Source organism: Syngnathus leptorhynchus, chromosome 6, assembly GCF_054491065.1.
Source record: "Syngnathus leptorhynchus isolate UIUO chromosome 6, UIUO_Slep, whole genome shotgun sequence".
Lineage (NCBI taxonomy): Eukaryota > Metazoa > Chordata > Actinopteri > Syngnathiformes > Syngnathidae > Syngnathus > Syngnathus leptorhynchus.
The window spans coordinates 624353-645240 of NC_141200.1; the positions used below are offsets into that span (position 1 = coordinate 624353).

General features: G+C 53.9%; 8 protein-coding genes across 10 annotated transcripts; 2 read left to right on the forward strand and 6 right to left on the reverse strand.

Annotated features, from left to right (window-relative positions):
* Positions 1–24: 24 nt before the first annotated feature.
* sycp3 (synaptonemal complex protein 3) lies at positions 25–1981 on the reverse strand. Its single transcript, XM_085915347.1, has 8 exons — positions 1530–1981; positions 1364–1457; positions 1254–1288; positions 1062–1179; positions 906–1005; positions 659–757; positions 391–495; positions 25–324 (listed from the first exon to the last, which is right to left on the reverse strand). Exons 1-8 carry the CDS (start codon positions 1654–1656, stop codon positions 271–273), a joined length of 732 nt encoding a protein of 243 aa, XP_085771473.1. The 5' UTR covers positions 1657–1981; the 3' UTR covers positions 25–270.
* Positions 1982–2129: 148 nt separating this feature from the next.
* On the reverse strand, positions 2130–4828 carry actr6 (actin related protein 6). The gene is made up of 11 exons (XM_085915344.1): positions 4623–4828; positions 4206–4323; positions 4046–4114; positions 3838–3961; positions 3639–3774; positions 3422–3478; positions 3246–3344; positions 3085–3163; positions 2841–3012; positions 2610–2748; positions 2130–2532 (listed from the first exon to the last, which is right to left on the reverse strand). Exons 1-11 carry the CDS (start codon positions 4688–4690, stop codon positions 2403–2405), a joined length of 1191 nt encoding a protein of 396 aa, XP_085771470.1. The 5' UTR covers positions 4691–4828; the 3' UTR covers positions 2130–2402.
* A 23-nt stretch (positions 4829–4851) lies between these two features.
* On the reverse strand, positions 4852–8932 carry LOC147055041 (uncharacterized). Of its 3 annotated transcripts, none has more exons than XM_085915337.1 (13): positions 8476–8932; positions 8289–8382; positions 7989–8076; positions 7637–7931; positions 7453–7546; positions 7240–7327; positions 6824–7130; positions 6658–6751; positions 6493–6580; positions 6111–6417; positions 5916–6009; positions 5763–5850; positions 4855–5694 (listed from the first exon to the last, which is right to left on the reverse strand). In XM_085915337.1, the coding sequence occupies exons 1-13, from the start codon at positions 8519–8521 to the stop codon at positions 5278–5280; spliced, it is 2100 nt and encodes a 699-aa protein (XP_085771463.1). In that variant the 5' UTR covers positions 8522–8932; the 3' UTR covers positions 4855–5277. The 3 variants fall into 3 exon arrangements, with proteins under 3 accessions (XP_085771464.1, XP_085771463.1, XP_085771465.1); XM_085915339.1 differs by having other exon boundaries at positions 5472–5672; XM_085915338.1 differs by lacking the exon at positions 6658–6751 and having other exon boundaries at positions 4852–5694; positions 6811–7130.
* A 179-nt stretch (positions 8933–9111) lies between these two features.
* Positions 9112–11451, reverse strand: LOC147055042 (uncharacterized). The gene is made up of 5 exons (XM_085915345.1): positions 11055–11451; positions 10632–10725; positions 10479–10566; positions 10162–10402; positions 9112–10002 (listed from the first exon to the last, which is right to left on the reverse strand). The coding sequence occupies exons 1-5, from the start codon at positions 11170–11172 to the stop codon at positions 9392–9394; spliced, it is 1152 nt and encodes a 383-aa protein (XP_085771471.1). The 5' UTR covers positions 11173–11451; the 3' UTR covers positions 9112–9391.
* Positions 11452–11848: 397 nt separating this feature from the next.
* LOC147055043 (CD59 glycoprotein-like) lies at positions 11849–12389 on the forward strand. The gene is made up of 3 exons (XM_085914811.1): positions 11849–11918; positions 11996–12097; positions 12184–12389. The coding sequence occupies exons 1-3, from the start codon at positions 11858–11860 to the stop codon at positions 12387–12389; spliced, it is 369 nt and encodes a 122-aa protein (XP_085770937.1). The 5' UTR covers positions 11849–11857.
* Positions 12390–12494: 105 nt separating this feature from the next.
* kcnj11l (potassium inwardly rectifying channel subfamily J member 11, like) lies at positions 12495–14220 on the reverse strand. The gene is made up of 5 exons (XM_085914406.1): positions 14031–14220; positions 13605–13844; positions 13272–13541; positions 12997–13204; positions 12495–12904 (listed from the first exon to the last, which is right to left on the reverse strand). The coding sequence occupies exons 1-5, from the start codon at positions 14205–14207 to the stop codon at positions 12495–12497; spliced, it is 1305 nt and encodes a 434-aa protein (XP_085770532.1). The 5' UTR covers positions 14208–14220.
* A 968-nt stretch (positions 14221–15188) lies between these two features.
* On the forward strand, positions 15189–16691 carry mphosph6 (M-phase phosphoprotein 6). Its single transcript, XM_085913550.1, has 5 exons — positions 15189–15383; positions 15463–15575; positions 15807–15897; positions 15965–16068; positions 16153–16691. The coding sequence occupies exons 1-5, from the start codon at positions 15336–15338 to the stop codon at positions 16295–16297; spliced, it is 501 nt and encodes a 166-aa protein (XP_085769676.1). The 5' UTR covers positions 15189–15335; the 3' UTR covers positions 16298–16691.
* On the reverse strand, positions 16407–20778 carry gpia (glucose-6-phosphate isomerase a). Its single transcript, XM_085913545.1, has 18 exons — positions 20543–20778; positions 19840–19930; positions 19033–19101; positions 18829–18948; positions 18675–18758; positions 18467–18613; positions 18319–18390; positions 18216–18260; positions 18087–18140; positions 17968–18028; positions 17847–17890; positions 17630–17782; positions 17423–17552; positions 17273–17349; positions 17077–17205; positions 16919–16994; positions 16772–16838; positions 16407–16711 (listed from the first exon to the last, which is right to left on the reverse strand). Exons 1-18 carry the CDS (start codon positions 20662–20664, stop codon positions 16588–16590), a joined length of 1665 nt encoding a protein of 554 aa, XP_085769671.1. The 5' UTR covers positions 20665–20778; the 3' UTR covers positions 16407–16587.
* Between the last annotated feature and the right edge of the window lie 110 nt (positions 20779–20888).

The following is a 20888-nucleotide window of genomic DNA, read 5'->3' on the forward strand; positions in this document are numbered from 1 at the left end:
GAATCACAGGAAAATGACAACAAATGAAGTTGAATAGGTTTTATTCCCTAAAACAGGATGAAACAGTTGAATAGTTTTCATTCCCTAAAACTGGATGAAACGTTTGTACTTTTTCATTGGAATTACAACAGTGCCACCTAGAGGTGGCTCAAACAACCAAAAACAACTCTCAAGCGCTTTGCCTCATCTTTACAACAGTGAAGAGAAGATGAAGGAACATGCATGTTCAAATAGAAGATTTGGCGGGAACTTGGGCAAACTGAGATGAGTCTAGAAAAGCATGGTCTGCAGGGACTTGCGCACGGACGCCATTTCTTGTTGTTGCTGCAAAAGGACCACATTTAAGATGAGTTCACGCGGCCGACAGCGCGAGGACTCGGCTCGACTCACAGTGTCCATGAGGATCTTCTTCTGCATGGTGACCATCTCCTTCCTTAGTTCTTGCTGCGCCCGATGCAGGACTTCCTCTTGGTTCTTTTCCATCTCTTCCATGTTCTGCTCACGCCACCAAGAAGAAGCAAAAGAAGAAGAAGACTTCCTTCAAGCGTTTTAACGTGCCACTGGCTGAACTGCTTGAAGCAAATGTGTCGAAAGTTGAGGAGGTCATCCAATGACGTTACCAAATTACAAGAGAAGAATGTGCCTAATGTAGTTTGACCTTGACAAAGTTCTTGAAGAGCTCTTGCATGGCCTCCATTTTCTGCGTCTGAAGGACTTTGCTCTGCTGCATCACCTTCTGCTGCTGGCGTATCAGATTCTGAAGACATGTCACATGGTATGGAGAATTGCGTGAGCCAAGAAAATATCAAAGAGGCTTTGAAATTATATTGATGATGCGACATTTCGTCCTATTTTGAACTTTGAATGAATTTGATTTCATACGTTGTGTGTGTGTGCTCGCTTACATTGAACTTCTCCTCCTGGTCCTTAATTTGCTGCATTTCCAGCTGCCACTGGTCCAAAACGGACGACAATTGCTGAGAATAGTCCTGCGTCATCTTCTGCCTGCGCACGACAGACGGGGTGGGTCGGATGGCAACATCTCAGTCATATTGTCATACCTCTGTTTGTGGTAGTTGTTCCACAGTTGCTCCATTTTCTGCTGCCCTCCGTTCATGTAAGTCTTGGTCAGACTTTCCAGACGCTTGCGCTTGGTGAGCATCACCTTGTTGATGTCGGCTGCATTCATTGATGGTTTATAGAATAGAAATGGTGAATATCATACGTGTTGCCCATTGAAATGACTTTCTTACCCCCAAAGCGCTCCAACATGCTGTGAACTTCAACCCTACGCAATCAAAATTGAGCTCATTAGCAAAAGGATGAAATCATGGGGAATAAATGAAGCAAATGTGCTACTTACCCAACAGGGACTCCAGTGTCTTCATCTTTAAAGTCGTCAGCAACTCTTTTTCTCGATGGAGCTTTGTCCTGACTTGGCGTTTTCTCCTCTGAGGCTATTTGGAAGGAAAACGAAAAAAAAAAAAAAAGGCTCGGAAGATTTGGGAGGAGGTGGAAAGCACATTTACCTTCTCCGAGGTCGTCTTCTGAGGCGCAGTGGAGCGCTTTCTTCTTGGCCACTGGAGAAAAGTCAAAGACTTTACTCAGGCCTTCTTCGGAGAGCTTCTTCTTCTTCAGTCGTTTGCCGGTCGACATTTTCGAGAAGTTTGCTTAGCTAGGTGGCTAACGTTAGCGGCGGCTAATGCTAGCTTGGCGCGCGGTGCTAATGGCGGGGATAAATGTGATCCGAACCTGCGAAAATGAACTTTTCTACGAAGAAGAAGAAGAAAATAAACTTTTCTTGGTCGCTTTTGTCTTAAGGCAACGCTTATAGTCGAACTTTGACGCTGGGCGACTTTGGAGCGCAGTTTGCAAGAAGTCGAGCCAGCAAATGAAGGCACCTGCCCTCCCGCCACAAGACGTTTCGAGTACCGCCTTTCGATGTTGAGTCAACCTGAACAACCAACAAGCGGAAGGTTTTGCAAATCAAAAGAAACATTCTCAAAACTGGATACTTTTGTGTCTTATGAATCATGTCTTCATAGCAAATGGCTAAATCAAGATTTTTACTGTTCCATGTTCTTTTTAAAAACTATAGACTCACACTGTGATAATAACAATCACGGAAGTATACCACACATTTTATTGACCAAAATAAAATGTTGTGGACATGTTGAATCAATGTGATTTCATTTAAGAGTTTTAGTGTAAAAAAAAAAACCAATCCATTTCATAAATACATTTAAAAAATGTCTTCCTGAAGGACACCTTGATAGGCAATGGATATTAAGATACGTCGTGGCAACATGGAAACGCCGTTGTCCAAGTAGCAAAGGCGCTTTCAGTCGACACCAGTTGACTTGTTTGCCTGTCGTTTGGTTGCGGAAGCACAAAATGGCGGCTCAGATGTCAAACTTTTCTTCACAAACAAAATGTCCGTTCTCTTCGTAATCGTCGCGCGTGACCACCATCTCCTCGTAGTCGGGGTCGTTTGCCAGCAGCTTCCCTCCTTCCCACGCGTACGTGATGGGACTGTTGCCGAAGAAAAACAACACAAGTGAGGAAATCTCGCGCCACGTGAACTTGAATGGAAGAGCGCCGCGACTCACTTGTCGGGCAGCGTGACCTTGACTGGAACGTGAGCGGGAACCAGAGTGCGAAGTTCAGCTTCCAGCCGCTCCCGGAAGCCCGGAAACAAAACGTTGCCTCCAGTCAGGATGATGTTGCCGTACATGTGAGGCTGCATGTCTGGGCGCGCGCACACACACGCACACACACACAGACAGAATGCCCGTTGCAGCCTTGATGCTTCAAACGTCCCCCCCCAAAGCGAGCGAGACCTTGAGACAGAGAGCGGACCGAGTCCACGATGGCCTCGGGAATGCCCATCTCCTGGATGCCGACGTCGGAAGGGTGGAAGAGGATTTCGGGAACGGCGAAGCGCTCGTTGGCCAGCCTGAGGATCTGCTCGCCCGTCTTGTACTTGCCGCTCGGCACCACCTGCTCGGCCGGCTGGCGGAAGACGCAAAAGCGGGTGAGGGCGAGCTCCGACGGCGAGGCGGGCGGACGAGAGCGCCCGCTCACCTTGCAGAAGCCTTTTTTGATGGCGCTGAAATCGGGCAGCACGTAGTCCCTCATCACCGTGTTGTCCAGACTCTTCAGCCTGGAAGCGGCCGCACACGCGTGGGTTCACCTTCCGCTCGCCGCATTGGCGTGAGCTCAAAGAAAACCCCAGGCGGACTTACTGTGCGACGCCCATGTCCTGGTAGAAGTCCTGGGACACAAAGCACACGTCCTCCTTCACCTGGTTGATCACGTGGGTCTCGTCCATCACGTGCAGCTGGCTGCAAAGAGACACGCTCGGCTCGACATTCCAGACTCGGCTGACCCGAGTCGCTGCGCTTGATTCAGGCGGCCTTACCGATAGGAGATGATTTCTTTCAGGTGATTGGTCAGAAGCTTCCCTCCTACGTTAATCCTACCAGAAGGACAATGTCGTCATCATCACAACACAAACAATTCAAGTTACAACAATTCAGAATAGCCCCCCAAAAATAGCAAGTCAGGTGGGGGGAGGGAGGAATGGTGGAATGGACTAGGATTGGGAAATTCGTGGAAATGTATCAGCCATCACTCACCTGCGGATGGCGTCCTTCATTCTGCTGCCGCGGCAGTAGGGGGCGATGTGCGTAAAGGAGAAGCCGCTGTCCACCACCAGGCAGCACAGCTCGTAAGGTTCCGAGCGGAAGTATTGGCGGGCGCTCAGAGAGCCCGCTGAGCGACAAAGAGCGTCAACACGGGGTCGGCGACCGGCGGGCGGCCGCCGTCCACACTCACCGTTGATCCTGAGAGCCGACTGGAAGTGGTACTCTTCAAACAGGATCTCGTTCATGGACTCCTGGATGGACGTGAAGTTGAAGTACGGCTCGCTGATGATGATGCTGCTGTCTGCAAAGTCCACCTGGAGACAACCCCCTAAGATGACGTCAACTCCGCAAGAAGTGCGGGAAGAAGAGGAACGCCTTGGGCGGGTAAATGAGCTCACCTTGAACATTTCTTTGCCAAACAAATGATCCCAAACTTTTCTCTGGACGTCCCAGTTGACCAGGTAGCCCTGAGGAGGAAAGAAGGTGGTTGTCATCTCTGTGCATGTCATGATTCTGTCCTGCCGGAGTGAGGGTGGGTGGACGCCTTGACCTTCTGACCTTCTGGAAGGGCAGGATGTAGAAGAGCGCCGAGGGATCTTTGATCTCATCCAGCTGGTTGGCGGTGAACGTTTTCATTCGGGAGGTCTTGGAGCGAAACTGGCAGTTGGGAATGACGCTGGAAAACGAGAGCTCTCAGCATTTGAATATTTCAGCAATTAGTATCAGGGAACATCGTTAATATTTGTCCACGAGCGCTTTGGATTAATCTGACTCGACTCAAAATGCTCGAAGATCGCTTTGTAGTGATGCATGTAAAAATGTTTGACTCGAGTGATGACTGGAAGATTTGGCTCACGGTCGCTGCATTCATCAGCACGTTGGGTGAATGTTTGAAAGCGTTTCTGAACGCCTCTGTTTGGAAATGGACTCGTCAACGCGTCAGGTGCTAACAAAAGCTAACCTGCAACTGCTCACCTGACGTCCTCCGAGCTGTATCCAATTTTTGCCGTGTAGGCTCCGTTGTCCAACACTAAAGTGGCCATTTCAATTCCAAAGTAATGCCTTAAAGCGTCATTTCATCACAACACATTCAAAATAAGTTGGTGAGTGCGCTCGTTTCATTTGGGTCATTTCCTGTTTCCTGCGCTTCTCTACGCTCATTGGCCGGCCGATACGTCACAAGGCGTCAGCCAGTCAGATGGGAGCGTCGTCCGGACGGAAACACAAACGTCCAAACACGGCATTCGGAATGATTTCAAAATAATGATTCATAATCATCATTTGCAGCAGTAAAAGCATCTCAACTTAAATGAGTCATTAAATGGTTAAAAGTAAAAAACCTGCAACGTCACAAATGTCATCACAAGAAGAAAAGTAGATTCTGATCACATTTTTACTCTGATAACATCTGTAAAAGTCAAGGCACAACAACGGCCATTGGAAATGACATAAATACAAAGTGTTGTCGAGTGTCAATTGTCTTTTAAGGCAACACGTGTGGGAAGTCGTATCAGGGCACCAAAATAAAAAAAAAAAGCACACGGGTGTTTGACGAAGATGTCGAAGAACCGAGTGACCAACGTAGCGAGCGCTTCCCACTCAAGCAAACGTGGTCAAAGACGTTCACAGTCTACATGATGGCCCCGATATGTCCGGAGTGCGGGTCCGCGGAGAACATGACGGACCTCTGGTCCAGAAGTTCCCTTTCCCGGCCCAGCGCCGCCCTCTCCAGCTCCAGCAGGGTGCGATCCCGCTCCAGCGCCAGCCGTTCCCGCTCCAGCCACTCGCGCTCCGCCCTCACCGACGCCCGCTCTTGGTCCAGTGCCATCCGCTCCCGCTCCAAGTCCGCTCGCTGCTGCTCCAGTTCAGCCAGGTCCCCGGCCCCCCCCGCCGGCTCGGGCCCGCCCTCCTGGCCGACGGGGGCCGGGAGGCTGGCGCCGTTGCACACCAGGCGACCCTCCATGGCGTCATTCATCAGGTGGAACCACGGCCAGGAAGCGGCGCCCTCCGTCGTGTTCTCCGTACCTGTGGGGGGGTACTTCAGGTCCTTGGAACCACGTGACATCATCAGTGTGACATTAGCACAGGTGTGGATGACATCATGATGAAGCGTACCTTGAACCTGCGTTTGAGATTGTCCCACTTTTTGGCCACCTGGTAGGTGGACACCTTCCCTTGGAGGTCCAGCTGCCGGATAATGGCCCTGACGCACAAACAAAGGCGAGGTGGTCACGAGGATCTCGAGAGTCCGCGCGGCTGCCTTCTTACTTCCAAGCGGCCTTGGCGGCGTTCCTCTTGCCGGTGAAGAGATCCTCGTTGGCGGCTCTCAGCATGATCAAGCGCCGGGTGTCCTGCTCGCTCACTACATTTTTGACCATCATGGAAAAAAAAAAACAAAACAAAACAATCGTGATTATTTGGGTTGGTATTGAAATCGCAATACAAATCATAGTTCTAATGTACTTTTGTAGGCCAGCTCGGGAGGGGCAGCGCATTCCTCGCCGCTGGCGTCGATGTAGGTGACGTTGTCATCGGAGCGGCAGAGGTCGGCGACCGCTCGGGCGTCGTCCATCTCGTAGATGGCCGCCTCCAGGGCGTCGGCCGAGGGGGGCGAACCCAAAACGGCGTCGTCCTCGCCGCTCCAGACCGGCGCCACCTGGACCCCCTTGCCCGCCAGCCGACCCTCCAGGGCATCGCTCATCAGCTGGAACCACGGCCAGGACGCCGCTCCGCCTTGGGGCTCCGCCCCCCGAGGGGGGAACTTCAGGTCCTGGCCCAAACACGACAGCCGACATTTCGGACGACTTGCGTAAGCAGAGCGAGTAGCTGAAGGAGGTGAGCTCACCTTGAACTTGGTCTTGAGGTTGTCCCACTTCTTGGCCACCTGGTCGGGTGTGATCTTTCCCGTCAGGCCCATCTCCTTCACGATGGCCCTGCACAGAAGCAGCGGGCATCAGGGCAGGTGACAAGGCGGGAGGCTCGGCCCGTGGCTCGCACGGCGGGCCCGGACCTCCAGGCGGGTTTGGCGCTGTTCCTGCGTCCTGTGAAGAGCGCTTCGTTGGCGGCTCGCAGCTCCACCAGTTTTTGGATGTCCTCGTCCGTCACTGGTCAATCCAAGGCAACGGCAGTGAGAAAGAAATCTAGCCGGACCAAATGTACGTACCCGGCGATCTTACGTCTGTAGCAGAGGTCGGCCACGCTGCGCCTGAGGTCGCCCAAAGCCAAGGAAGCGCTTTTTTCCTGGCCGCAGATCAGCATGTCAAACTCCGACTCGCTGAGGAACTCGGCCATCCCGGCGCGACTCCTGCGGGCTCGCTTCCTCTGCGACGGCAGCATCTCGCAGTCTTCGTCCTCGGCGACGAAGACGGGCGCTAAAGCGGGCGCGGCGCCGGCCAGACGCCCCTCCATGGCGTCGTCCATGCTCTGGAACCACGGCCACGAGCTCGGGCTGGAGTCCACGCCGCGCGGGGGAAACTTCAGCTCCTGCGGTAAAACGTCAACGTCTGAGGCCCTTGTGACTCACAGATGGCGGCGTTGCGTGGCTTTTGGACCAGCGCTACTGTATCATCAAGTTTCTTGTGCGTGGCCTCACCTTGTAGCGCCTCTTCAGGTTGTCCCACTTCTTGGCCAGCTGCTCGGTGCTCAGCTTGCCCTGAAGGCCCAGCTCGTGGAGCACGGCCCTGCCGACACACACTCAAATAAATGGGGGGAAAAAAAAGGCTTCACGCACGCCCGTCCGTCCGTCCGTCCGTCCGTCTCCTCCCATTTCCCGCTCATGATATGGTTTTAAACGTAAGCAGCTCACCTCCACGCCAGCTTGGCAGAGTTTTTCTTGCCGGTGAAGATGGCCTCGTTGGCGGCGCGGATTTTGATGAGACGTTCCGTCTCCTCTTCCGACACTGGTGGTGCAAAGAAGCCCACGATGTCACCACACTGCACATGATGTAGGCGTTCTATAGACTGGCTGATGACATCATCGGCCGGCCTACTTTTGTAGGAGCACTCGCTCAGCCTCCTCCAGCCCACGGGAAGACCCTCGGCAGACTCGCCGCCGTCCGCGCTCTCCGCGGCAGCCGAGTCGTCCATCTCGGTCTTGATGAGGAACTCCAGGACGTCGTTGTCGTCGTCCCGCCGCCGGCCGTCGCCGGGCGGGCCCAGCGCCATGCGGCTGTTGTACAGGCGACCGTGCATGGCGTCGTCCATCATGCGGAACCACGGCCAGGACTCGGCGCCGCCGCCGCCCGGCTGCTCCCCGTCCGCCGATTGGTCGGGCTGCTTCAGGTCCTGCGCGCACGCAGAGTGCGGTCACGCCGCGTCACATGACGGCGCTGATCCTCGTACCTTGTATTTGGAGCGCAGGTTGTCCCACTTTTTGGCGATCTGCTCGGCTGTCAACTTCCCTTGCAGGTCCAAAGCCCTCAAGATGACGCTGGACAGGAAAAAGCAGCTCACATTGTTCTCAGCATTTGGTGAAATGGAAGGCCATGCTAACTGTTTCATTCATGTTAGCGTTAAGCTAGTGGCCGGTGTTTTATGCGCTAAAGTTTTCTACTTTAATGTCTCAAAGCAAAAGATGGGAAAGCAAGTGGGATCCCTCTTATCTCAAGGCACACCTTCTCAACGTGTTTTCGTATTGTGTACCTCCAAGCTATCTTGGCAGAGTTTCTCTTTCCGGTGAAGAGAAGTTCGTTGGAGGCTCTGAACTTGATCAACCGCCTGATGTCATCCTCGCTCACTGTGGAGGGGAAAGTTAAAAGTTAAGCGGCTGGAGGAAGGACGCAAACAAGGATGGGAGGGAGGAAGGAAGGAAGAGAAGCTAGCTTCTTACTTTTATACGAGTCCTCCGTCAAGTTGGGGCTGAAGGCGTCCATCATCGTCGCCGTCAAGCGACGACAAGCGGGCGCCTGTCGCCTTGTACTTCCGCTAAGCGCTAAATGCTGAAGTAGCCGCTTGGCCGCGGCCGCGTTCCGTCCATCGCCGAGCGGATGGGTGCGCTCCAACCTTCTCCTTCCTTCCTTCCTTCCTGCTAGGCTGTTAACTGGCTAAAGGTTGCGAACGACGGGACGTCGCAGCAGACCGCCGGCCGGCCGGCGATTGACGCCTGCTGTCTCCCTTCCCGCATTCGGCGTAACGACCGGACCGGACCAGACCGGACCGGAGCGAAGAAAAGCGTAAGGACCCGGGACGGGAGCGTCGACTCGGCAGCACGAAGGAGCGCTCGTTTCGTTGTGTTGGAAGGAGGCCTTTGCTCACGTGACCTGTCTGCGCTTTGGCGGAACAGGAGGGGAGTGACAGTTTCCACGCACTTCCCAGCATGCTTTGCAGCGCTCGCTCGCTGGTTGGCTGGACTCGACGTTTAAGCAGAGCAAAACAACAACAAGAGCGCTGCAAAGCACGCTGGGAAGTACGCTCCGGAGATATGATGCAAGTGAGGGCATCGACTTCGATCCAATTCAAGAGCAAGTTCAATCAAGTTGATTTTATTTGGACAGCGCTTAAGTCACAAAAGAGTCTCAAAGGGCTTGACCGGCCCGACCCTGACAAAAATCACTGACATCCCGAGCCACAGCTGGGCAAGGGAAAACACCCATTTTCAGCAAAACAACAAACTTTGACAACATACATGGAAACCAACAAAACCGCAGAAGAAAAATAAAAAACATTCTCAGGTCGGTCATTTGTCTCTATATGTTGCCGGCTGGGCACCGCCTCACAGAGGCATTCCGGTCAAATGGGACGAGCCTCTAAAGTTTGTCCACCAGCTTGCTGAACAAGGACACCAGTCTCCGCGTGCTATCCAGCTGCTCGGGTCTCACTTCGACAGCCATCAAGTTCTGGTAGAAACTAGTCTGCCCCATCCCTTGCTTCCCAGGCAACTCGTTGTCTTCCCTGGCCGCCCGCTCGCTCTCCTTGGCGTCCGTGAGCAGCGACCGGCCCCGGGCCGCCTCTTCCCGAGCCCGCTCGGCGAGCGCTCGGTCCCGCTCCAGGAAAGCTCGGTCCCGGTCTAGTAAGGCCCGGTCTCGATCGAGACACACCCTGTCCCGCTCCAGCGTGGCCCGGTCCCTTTCCAGCGTGGCCCGGTCCCTTTCCAGCGCGGCCCGGTCCCGCTCCAGCGCTGCCCGGTCCCGCTCCAGCGCGGCCCGGTCCCAGTCCTGCCTGTCGCGTAGCAGCTCGGGGTCGGCGGGGCTGCCGCAGGACGCTACCTCCACCTCTGCCTCCACCTCCAGATCGTGGCCGCCCCTGGCGAGGTCTTCGTGCAGCAGCGCCACGTCGTGGGGGCGAGGCTGCTGGCCGGCGTCCGTCTTAGCGTCGCCGCTCGCCTCTGGGACGTCCACGCTCAACAGGTTCTCCACAGCTGGAGAGCGCACAAACACTCGCTTCATCAAGCCGTTTCGCTATCAAGACTCGGGTTCCCCTTTAATTGCTGACATCATCAACCGCCTGAATATAGAAAAATCCTCGTCCAGAGATTCCCGGCACAACCTTCCGCGACAAAATGAGCTGTCAATCTCACCCATGTCGGCGTCTGGGCCGCAGGCCTCCGCTTCTTCGTCCGAGGCGAGCGAAGCCGTGTGCTGGGCCAAGTCGTCAAAGGTGAAGCGAGGCACGTGATTGTCGTCGTCATCCAGCGCCGAGGGCTCCAGCCGCTTGGCGCTGGTGACCAGACGCCCGGTGGACGCCTGGTCCATCAGCTGGAACCAGCGCCACAAGGGTCGCCCGGATCGCTCCATCCCGGCCGGCGGGTTCTTCAGAATCTGCGCCGCAGAAAACTGACGTGCAGCGTCACGAAGCAAAGGCTTGGGAGTGACTGAGCGGTTGCGCTCCACCCACCCGGTACTTCTCCTTCAGGTTGTCCCACTTCTTCTTGAGCTGGCGCGCCGACACCATCCCCTCCAGGCCCAGCTCCTGTCGGATGGCCCTGGTGCCGAGCGCCGCGTCAACATTAGCCTACGTGCGAGCGGAAAGCCGGACAGACAAACTGACCTCCAGCCCCGCATGGCCGAGTGCCTCTGTCCCGTGAAGATGGCGCTGTTGGCGGCCCGGAGCTCGATCATCTTCCTGATGTCTCGTTCCGTCACTGGAATGGACATGCATGCGCGCCCGCACAGAGTGAATGAACACATGCCAACCGCTAACCATTATTTCCATCATTCATTCATCTGTAGAAGAGTTGGACTGAATAGACAAAACTAGGTTTTTAAACACACATTTATAAACACACACACACACACACACACACGTCTTCTCCATACACAACAAACAGACACATATAACACTTTGAACACGTGAATCCGAAATAGACACTCGTCAGTCGCACACCAAATGTCAAAGTCGACTTTCTCGCGCGTCCTAACTTGTGTGCTGTAAAATGTGTGAAGAATATCCATAGAAATATCGAAATCTTACTTCTGTAAGCGAACGACATGCTTGGGTTTGTTTGGTAGATGTTTCGGTGCGGAAGCAGTGACGTAGTGAGGCTTCTTCTTCGCCTGTTCGCCAACAGTGCGTTAAGCTGCGTCTTCATCTAGCGGCTGAGCGGGTGAACTGCATGAACGTGGACACCCAGGGAAAAAAAATACTTGCTTGGTCCTAAGTGGTCTCAAGGTGTGCTACAGGGTGCAAAGCGCTGACCTTTCTCAAAAAGTCTGTTCTTGTGACGTCATCAGACCATTGAAGCCCAATTGAAAGCACACACAAAAAAAATGCTCCTGCTATCGCACAAACATGTCACAGGAGAGGGAGGGAAGTTAACAAGTAGCTGTTCAAGTTTACAAAGAGGCCTTCTTGTGCGGGTTCTTAGGAAAACCGGGCTCGGAGTGAAGCGAGCGCCATGACCATCAGAAGCAGTCGAGCAGCGTGGAACAAAGCGCCCGAGTCGAGGCCATTGAACCGTGCCATTCTTGGCTAAATGTTTGTGTGCAAGTGTTTTGTGTGCTTTTCAGCGTGAAAGGACTCCACTGTTGATTTGATGAGCGGCCAAAGTATTTTCCAGTCTCATCAACGCCGGGCGGACGCCTCTCAATTGGCCTTTGTGTGTCTTTGCGCGTCCTGATGTGACTGTCTTTCTGTGTCCAGATGTGTGTGTGGGGGGGGGGGGGAGATGAGCACAAAGGCACATTATGGACATGTGGCGTGTGTGTTTGTGCGTGTGTACGCCTCCTCCTTATGTGGTTTGCGTGTCGAGCGGATTCGGAGCAGAAGACGACGACATGTCGCCCCGCGCGGATCCAGTCCTGGTCCTGATCATCTTAATGGCCTCGGTGCACGCAGGTAAGATCGTTTAGAGTGAGCGTCTCGTCCGCTCGACGACGACTATCACGTCAAATGTTGTGGCGGGCCGCACGCAGGCGGCGCTCTCCGCTGCTACAAGTGCTCCGACTACACCGGCCGCTGCGAGAACGTCCACGAGTGCACGTACGAGGACGGCTGCCTCACGCTCAGCAAACAAGGTCAGCCGACGGCGTGACCTCAAGCCGCGCTTCCCGTTGCACGTTGATTTGTTACTGCCGTGTATTGATTGCGTGTGTGCGCGTAGGCGGCAAGACGGTGCGTCAGTGCATCCGCTACACGGACTGCGACAACTCGCGCCTGTCTCAGATGTTCCCGGCCATGTCGCCCTTTTCCTACCGCTGCTGCAACAACAACCTGTGCAACTCCAGCGGGGTCGCACCGGGCGCGACCCCGCCGGGCTGGCCGCTGCTGATCGGCTGGCTGCTGAGCGCGCTCCTTTTCTGGCTGTGAGGTCACGTGACCTCTGGCTGCTCACTAATAAAGACAAAAACAAAGGTTTGTCGTTTCAAATTTTTGGAGTCTGTGTGTCTGTCGGCGCCCCGCCCCCAAAAGGATTCATTCGCACGTCCCGCAGCCGATGACCTCGAGGGGCACGGCCTCCTGGCGGGCGGCGGGCTCCGCCTCCCCCCGGGGGGCGTCGTACCAGGGCTGGGAGACGGCGCCCTCGCAGGTCCGCCCCCCCCTCCTGATGGCCCGCCTCCCGGCCCGCACCAGCCCCCAACCCTGAGGTCGCACGTCGGCGGCATCATCGGCGCCGGCCTCCCGTATGCCGCGCGTCTGCTCCAGTTCTTTGGCGCTGAGCCCCGACATGCGCACGGGAAGCGTGTTGCCGAACTTGGAGTAGTCGACGCAGTAGCGGCCGTCCTCCTCGCTCACGATGGACACGAAGCGGCGGCCCCACAGGATCTCGTCGGGCGTGTACGACGTCCTGGCTTGCATGCTCATGCCCGTCGTCTCCACCACGCCTGGACGCAACGCAAATATCAAAACATTATTATTACGATACAAAAACAACGGAACTCTTTAGGATCGTTCCGCCAGGGGGGCGCTAGCGGACCTTCCAGGATGACGATGACCTCCAGGTCAGCGGTGGCCAGCGAGTGAGCAGACAGGTCGTAGAGCGGACTTCCTCTCTCTAGCGTGTGGCTGATGATGAGCGGAGATACCAGGAAGATGCCGTTGCTCCTCAGCGGGTTCTCCACTTGGATGTCTAGCTGGCTCACCGGGATCACTTCGCCCTCTGACGTCACCGTGCGGCGGATCACCTGCCGCACAACAACGGGTTTAAAAAATGGAATCCATCCATCCTTCCGTCAGTCCAGGCCTCCTTACCTGCAGCTGGACGGTGGCCGAGATGATCATGCTTTTGCGGAGGTCGCCCACCCTGAACATAAAGGTGGGCCGCCCGTTGCGGGGGGCCACCACGGCGTTGCGGGAGAAGATGAGCGTCTCGGCTCGCCGGTTGGCCTGCGCCGTCTTCATGAAAACGCAGCCCAGCATCACGGCGTTGATGATCAGGCCCAGGATGTTCTGAACGATCAGAACCACGATGGCCGCCGGGCACTCCTCCGTCACCATACGTCCACCGAAACCGATGGTCACCTGGACGCACCGCCCTCGGCGTTAACCAGCTAGTGGTCGAGAAGACAAAGACAAAGGTCCAACCTGGACTTCGATGGAGAAGAGGAAGGCGGATGTGAAGGAGTTGATGGCGGTGACGCAGGGAACGATCTCCGTCCCCTCTCGGTGGCGCAGAGGCTGGAGATCGCCGTGGGCGAAAGCCAGGAGCCACCAGATCATGGCGAAAAGCATCCACGAGCACAGGAAGGCCGACGTGAAGATCAGGAGCAAGTGCTGCCACTTCAGGTCCACCATGGTGGTGAACACATCTTGCAGGAAGCGACCCTACCAAGCGACCGCATCCACGTGATGCAACGTATCAACTCCAGGTGGCGCCACAACAACTCAACTTGATAAGAGTCATTCCAAGTGACGTTAAAGGTATTTTCATTGAAATTCATTCATTCGATCAATCAGTGGTCTAAGCCAAAAGGATCTCGGAGAGCGTTCCCCATTTGGCCATCGACTAACCTGCTCCCTGATGTTCTTGTGGGCCACGTTACACGAGCCCGTCTTGGTGATGAAGCGCGCCCGCTGGCTCCTGGAGCGCTTCCGGTTGGGATGATCGCGCTCCTCTGCTAGCCGGGTCAGTAGGAAGCCGTCCGGCACCAAACCTTTCCTGGCCAGCATGCTGACACACACACGCATGTGTGGCGCACACGCAGGCGGGGACGCGCACGCGCACGCGCACACGCACACAACACTGTATTGACCATGGTTCAGTCACAGTTACTGTAAATATGTCATCAATAAATAAATGTATTCCTCATTGTCACCGGGTCCCTTGAAAACTATTATTATTGTTGTTGTCATTAACATTATTATTATGCAATGGATTTATCCTGTGTTTAAAAAAGCGTCATGAAAATAAAAGCCACAAATTCTTTTTTTTTGGGTTTTTTTTTTCATCAATGAGATGTGAGCGATAGGATGAGAGCAATGAGCTGATCACGTCCAAATTTCGTCTTTCAAATGATTTGATTCCAGGTAAACCTAGAAAAGATGAACGTCACGGCTCATGCATTACCTGACAATCGGTGATGCTATTGTTCAAAGTGACGTCTCCATCGTTTTGCTGTTCTGATGTTGAAGGACAACTAATGATTGGTCAAAATTGGTCAAATTTTACTACTACACTTCCCGGAGCTCTTTCAAAGTAAAATGATAGGCACCACCTGTCCTGTGGTTTCTGTCTCATCAGTACAGAATAACGACAGGCGGATCATGAATACAAACTTTTACAGACACAAATCAAACATTTATTCAACGTTTTTATGACAGGTGTCGTTCATTTGCTTTCTATTGTCTTGTTTTGAAAGGTGACGCTGCTTTGTTGTGGTGCGATTTAAAGCGACGTGACAACACCAGCTTCTTTTCCCCCACGAAAAATCCAACGGAACCTGAATGCACCGCAAAATGTCTCTTCTCCCAAGACGGAGGATGAATAAAGAAATAAATAGCCTTTTTTAATTAAAAATTTTGATAAATAAGTGCGCACAAATAAAGTAGAAGAGTATAAATATGCATGTTGGTAGGTATTCTGTGTCTTTTGACAAGATCCAAAATGATCTGGCCCGTGTGCCGTTGCAGTAAGGACGGAAAACCACTTGGTGGCGGTAATGAGCTGCCAGTGTTAGTAAAGTGCAGTCGAATACGGCACGAAAAGGAAGAAGAAGAGCCGGTCCGCTTTCTTTTGGTCTGGACTTTCTTTCGCTTCTCTTTTGGTGATTCTTGTCTTTCTTTGACGTTCAGTGGTCGCGTCGAGCCACCTTGAAAATGTCGGCAGACTCGGCGAGACTCTCCAAAAACGTTCTGCGCATGAAGGTACGAAATGATGACCCGAACGATGCAGCACGTCAAGGCATGTGCGAACCTGACAATGTGTATGCGCGCTTCCCGGCAGTTCATGCAGAGAGGTTTGGACGCCGAGACGAAGAAACAGCTGCAAGAAGACGAGAAAAGGATTATCAGTGACGAGCACTGGTACCTGGACCTGCCCGAACAACGCACGCAAGAGTAATGAACACTAACACGCACGCATGCTTGAAAGGCATCATGGGGGAAGAAAAAAAAAAAAAAAGCTTTACGTCTGAAAACTGCGACCAGTCTTCATTCAAATTCATTTGCACGATTAAAGTGATTTCTGAATGCTTAATGAGATGTAAGTCTTACTCCCAACATCCCAACAGTGGATCGATTGTGATTCGTCGTGTGACTGGATGACCAATTTGATGCTTTGCCCTTAAGGAACATGATCGTGGAGGAGAAAAGTTTTGTCCCGTTCGAGGGTCTTCTGTACGGCCGAATGTCCTTCCACGGTTTCAATCCCGAAGTGGAGGTTTGTGAGCCGGCGGCCACCTTGGATGCGGCACGGTGACGCCGAGCCTGACGTTGCGCTTTTGCAGAAACTGATGACGCTGATGAATCCTAGCCCCGAGCGCCGGGAAGCCGACCCCGCCGACATTGGCCGCATGCAGACGGACGTGACGGATGAAGAGATGGCGCTCAGGTGTGTTGGCGGCCGGCCGGCCGGCCATTTTGGACGCAGCGGAGCCATCTCGGGATTCTTAAGTAGCGTTGTGATGTGTTGCAGGTACGAAAGCTTAGTCGGAAGCCTGAAGAAGAAATTTGCCCGCAAGCGAGACCGAAACGCCATCCCAGACGCAGACGACGACCTCGACGTCAACCAAAATGCGCTGAAGAAAAACAAGAAAAAGTTCCTCAAGCCTTCCGATTGACGCATACGGATGCTTTTTTTGTTTTTAAAGACTTTTTTCCTTTTTTTTAAAAAACTAACTTTGAAGGAGCTTGAATTTGGGCTTGTCGAGTTAACGTGCTTTAGCAGAAGATATTTGGACACTTTTATTGATTGCTGACAAAAAAAAATCATCACTGCTTGCTGCAATAAGGGGCGTGGCCTATTAAACCGCAGGAAGCGTTTACGTGGTCTTTTTTTTTGTGGACAAGACGTGAGACGACACTACACGGGGATGAAACAAAGCAGGTGCGACAATGTGATGGGACAAAGTCAAGCAAAGTTCTTCTTGAGGAAGTTGATGAGTCCGTTGGTGGAGGCGTCGTGAGACGAAACCTGGGCGGCGTCGCGCAGCTCCGGTTCGATCTTTTTGGCCAGCTGTTTGCCCAGCTCCACGCTGCACAAAAAGGCAAACTTAGCAGCAATTTGGCTGACTGGACATATAACGCAAACTCACCCCCACTGGTCGTAGCTGTTGATGCCCCAGATGACGCCTTGGACGAAGATCTTGTGCTCGTACATGGCTGAAGGCACAAAAATATCACACAATCAGCGGTGGCGGCTTCGCACGGCGGCCGTCATGTCATGGTGAGTGGCGACTGACCGATGAGCGCTCCCAGCATGAAAGGCGTCAGCTTCTTGAAGACAATCGAATTGCTGGGCTTGTTCCCCTCGAAGACCTTCAAAAGAAAAGCGGGTCCTCAGTGCTCACGAACCACTCGGAGAGCCTGCCTGTGTGCGTGCCTGCGTGCGCTTTGTTACTTTGTGAGGAAGAAGTTTGTCCAGGGCTTGTCCCGACAAGCCGGAAGCCTTCAGCTCCTGGCGAGCCTCCGCCTCAGTTTTGCCTTTCATCAGAGCCTCCGTCTGAGCCAGGAAGTTGGCGCACAGGATCTGAAAAGACGAGCATGTTCAATTCAAGCTCCTGTTCTCGCCTGCCCGGCCCAAAACGTTGTCTGACCTTGTGGTGCAGGTTGTCCCTGATGGGATTTTGCGACTGGGCCGGAATGAGGAAGTCGGCAGGAATCATGCGGGTGCCTGCCAACACAAATCACGGCCAGTTGGCAACTCATGTTGTGTCAGTGTGTGTGTGTGTGTGTGTGTGCCGGACCTTGGTGTATGAGCTGGTAGAAGGCGTGCTGGCCGTTTGTTCCCGGCTCGCCCCACACGATGGGCCCGGTGTGATAGTTGACCCGACTCCCTTCTTTGGTGATGTACTTGCCGTTGGACTCCATGTCGCCCTGCGGACGTCACACCGGCTCTTGGTCTCTCGCTCAAACACGGCGGCTTGGCGGGCGAGCGAGCGAGCGGGGCGTACCTGCTGGAAGTAGGCGGCAAAGCGGTGCATGTACTGGTCGTAGGGCAGCATGGCGTGCGTCTCGGCCTGGAAGAAGTTGCCGTACCAAACGCCCAAAAGCGCCAGCACCACCGGAATGTTCTCCTCCAAACGCGCGTTCACAAAGTGATTGTCCTGCAACACGCCCGTCGTCAATCATCGCCGTAAGCACACGCACCTACGCTACCATCATCATCACCATCCAGTGAGCGCCGGCCAGAAGCTGCTCGAAGGCGTCGAAGCCTGGAAAAAGAGCAGAGCGGCCGGTTAAGAAGGCGAAGGGGTCAAAAGCTGGACGGACGGCGCGGCGCCAGGCGTACCGATGTGCAGCGCGATGGAAAGGCCGATGGCGGACCACAGCGAGTAACGACCTCCGACCCACTGCGGACGACACGCGGGTCAAGCGTCGGCACGCGCGCAGAGACGAGCGCATACTTACGTCCCAGAACTCAAACATGTTTGCCGTGTCGATTCCGAATTCCTGCACTTTAACCTTGAACGGCAAAAAAAAAAAAAAGAAAACAAGTTGACAGATTGCTTGCGTGCCATTGGACGGAGGTTGACTTACCGCGTTGGTGGAGAGAGCCACAAAGTGTTTGGCCACCGCACTTTTCTGCAAAACATTGACAACGTCAGCAGAATATTAGCAACCAAAGCAGAAGAACGCTTACGTCGTTGGCGGTGCGAAGGAACCAGTCCCTGGCGGACTCGGCGTTGGTGATGGTCTCCTGCGTGGTGAACGTCTGCGTGCAAAAAATAAATCAAAAGAAATCGGCGTCATTCTCACCCTCATCAAAGTGAGCCGAAAGCCGGCGTGACCTTGGAGGCGATGACGAAGAGGGTGGTCTCCGGGTCAAGCTGAGCCAGCGTTTTGGCCAGATGAGTGCCGTCAATGTTGGAAACAAAGCAGACGTTGGGGCCGCCCGCCGAGTAGCTCTTCAACGCCTCCGTCACCATCAGCGGACCCTGAAAATCACAAACATTGACAAGATCAGACTGAAGAGAAGAAGCCTGGTCCTCCGCTTACCAGGTCGGAGCCCCCGATGCCGATGTTGACCACGTCCGTGATGCTCTTGCCCGTGAAACCTTTCCACTCGCCGCTGCGCACTTTCTGTCCACGACACAAGACGCCAAAGTCAACGCATTCCGTTACACACGTACGCACGCACACACTTGCGCACCTGCGAGAAGACTTTCATCTTGTCCAGCACGCGGTTGACTTCGGGCATGACATCTTTTCCATCCACCAGGATGGGAACGTTGGAGCGATTGCGCAGGGCCACGTGCAGCACAGCGCGACCCTAAAGGTGCACGCACACACTGGATGAGCGCCACCTGGAGGAGGCGGGCGGGCAGGGGAGCGAGAGGCACACGCACACACGCACCTCGGTGAAGTTGATCTTGTCCCCTTTGAACATGCTTTCCCGGGCCTGCTTCACTCCTCGGGACTCGGCCTGTCACGGGTCACATGATCGGGCATATAGATATGAAGACAGACCTTTTCAAGAGCGTGCCTCCAGCAGCGCTAAGCTAGGAGGGGCAAAGGCACGTTGCGTGAGCTTGCGCACAATAACGTTTCACATGTCAAACAAAAACTTTTGTCCTTCTGTATTGATAGCACACGCGTCGGCATTGAGCACAAAAAAATGTTGCAACTTCGTTTCAAAACTTTGATAGGAAGGTGGCCCCTGCCAACATGGCCGCCGCATAATTACGGGGAGGATTCCTCCAACATGTTGCGTGCCTCCACCCCTCCTCCAAGCTCAACTAGGGTTGCCATATTTGACCTGTTTTGGAGCGCGAGAGGTCAAGATTGCGCAAAGGTTTCATCATTTTGGTCCAACAATGAGGTCGCTCAGCCGGTACGTTACCCCATTGAGCAGGAAGTTGGGCCGCCGCCAGCTTTCACCTTCTGGCTTGCGACATTCCCACGCTTCCCTTACACAAGAGGCAACTTCCTGCTTTTGGACTGGTTGCAAACCAGTTTCAAAAGATACACATCACCTATACAATGATACGGAGGCCATCTTGATTTAGACTCTGGGTTCTGGTTATTATTTTGGCTGAGAGGCCAACGGCGGGGCACAATCCATCCTTTCTTGCTCTTGAACAAAGCAAACGTCGCAATGGAAAAAGCCCTACGGACTCAATGAAGCAAACCTCGAAGCTGATTAGAGGAGAGGATCAGTTACCATGGCAATGAGCATGGACATGACTTCCTGGGTGATGAGATTCTTGGAGTAGTCCAGCAGGAGGTCGCCCTCGGGCGTCTCCACCTGCACACTGACTCACCAGCACAGACACACAAAATCATCGATTAGGTTTTTGAAGTATTTTTTGAAGTTCTTTTGGAGCAACAGGTGGACCGCGCACGAGCATCATAGACGTCACGCTGCCTGAAATCTGTACGCTTACGTAAACAATCTGGATGGAGGGCGCAAGGTGCACGTGCGGCAGGGCACGTCTCACTATTCGTGACGTCATGGCCGCCAACGACTTCACGCTCAGTGTAGAATGTGGACGGAGAAAAAACGCTTGAGTCAGCATGATGAAGATGAGCACTGTCATTTTGGAGGTGTGCAACACAAGCGCCGCTGTCCCACAATGGTGGCCTTGCCTTTTTGCATTTGCGCTTAGCCTGCTTTAAGCCGCCGAAAGCTTTAAAAGCTCCGCTCCAATGTGACAAAACATGGGCAGCAGAGGAATTTACATGAACAAAAAATAAAAAAATATATAGATACAAATTCATGTCGACCTAACGACGACAGGCGGCGATGACCTTGTGGCGCACGACGAGACGAAACGTGACGAAACAAGACGAAGCCAGCATGCTTGCGTCCTTCGAGCGAGGGTGCCGCTTCGGACCAGCTCGCCATTCGGCTCGGTTTCGCCCACCTGAAGCGACTGAAGCGACCGGGCTCGGCGGCAAACATGTCCCTCATCTTCATACTTCCGCCATTGGCCTGGTGCCATTTCTCCAGCCGCTGGTAGTTGGGATCGTCGCTCAGGAGGGACATGATGATTAGTGGCGGCCGCGACAATGGAAAAGACAACAAGTGGACGAAGACGAACGCCCAGGTGAATCGCTCCGACTTGCCGCAGACGCAGGAAGACGACGGACGTGAGCACTCAAGTCGACTTGCACAGGCCACGCCCCCCCCAGCCGCTGCTGTCCTGACCAATGAGCGGCAGAGAATCCGCCCTCCTCTCGCGTCCTGCCCAATGAATGGCGGAGAAGATG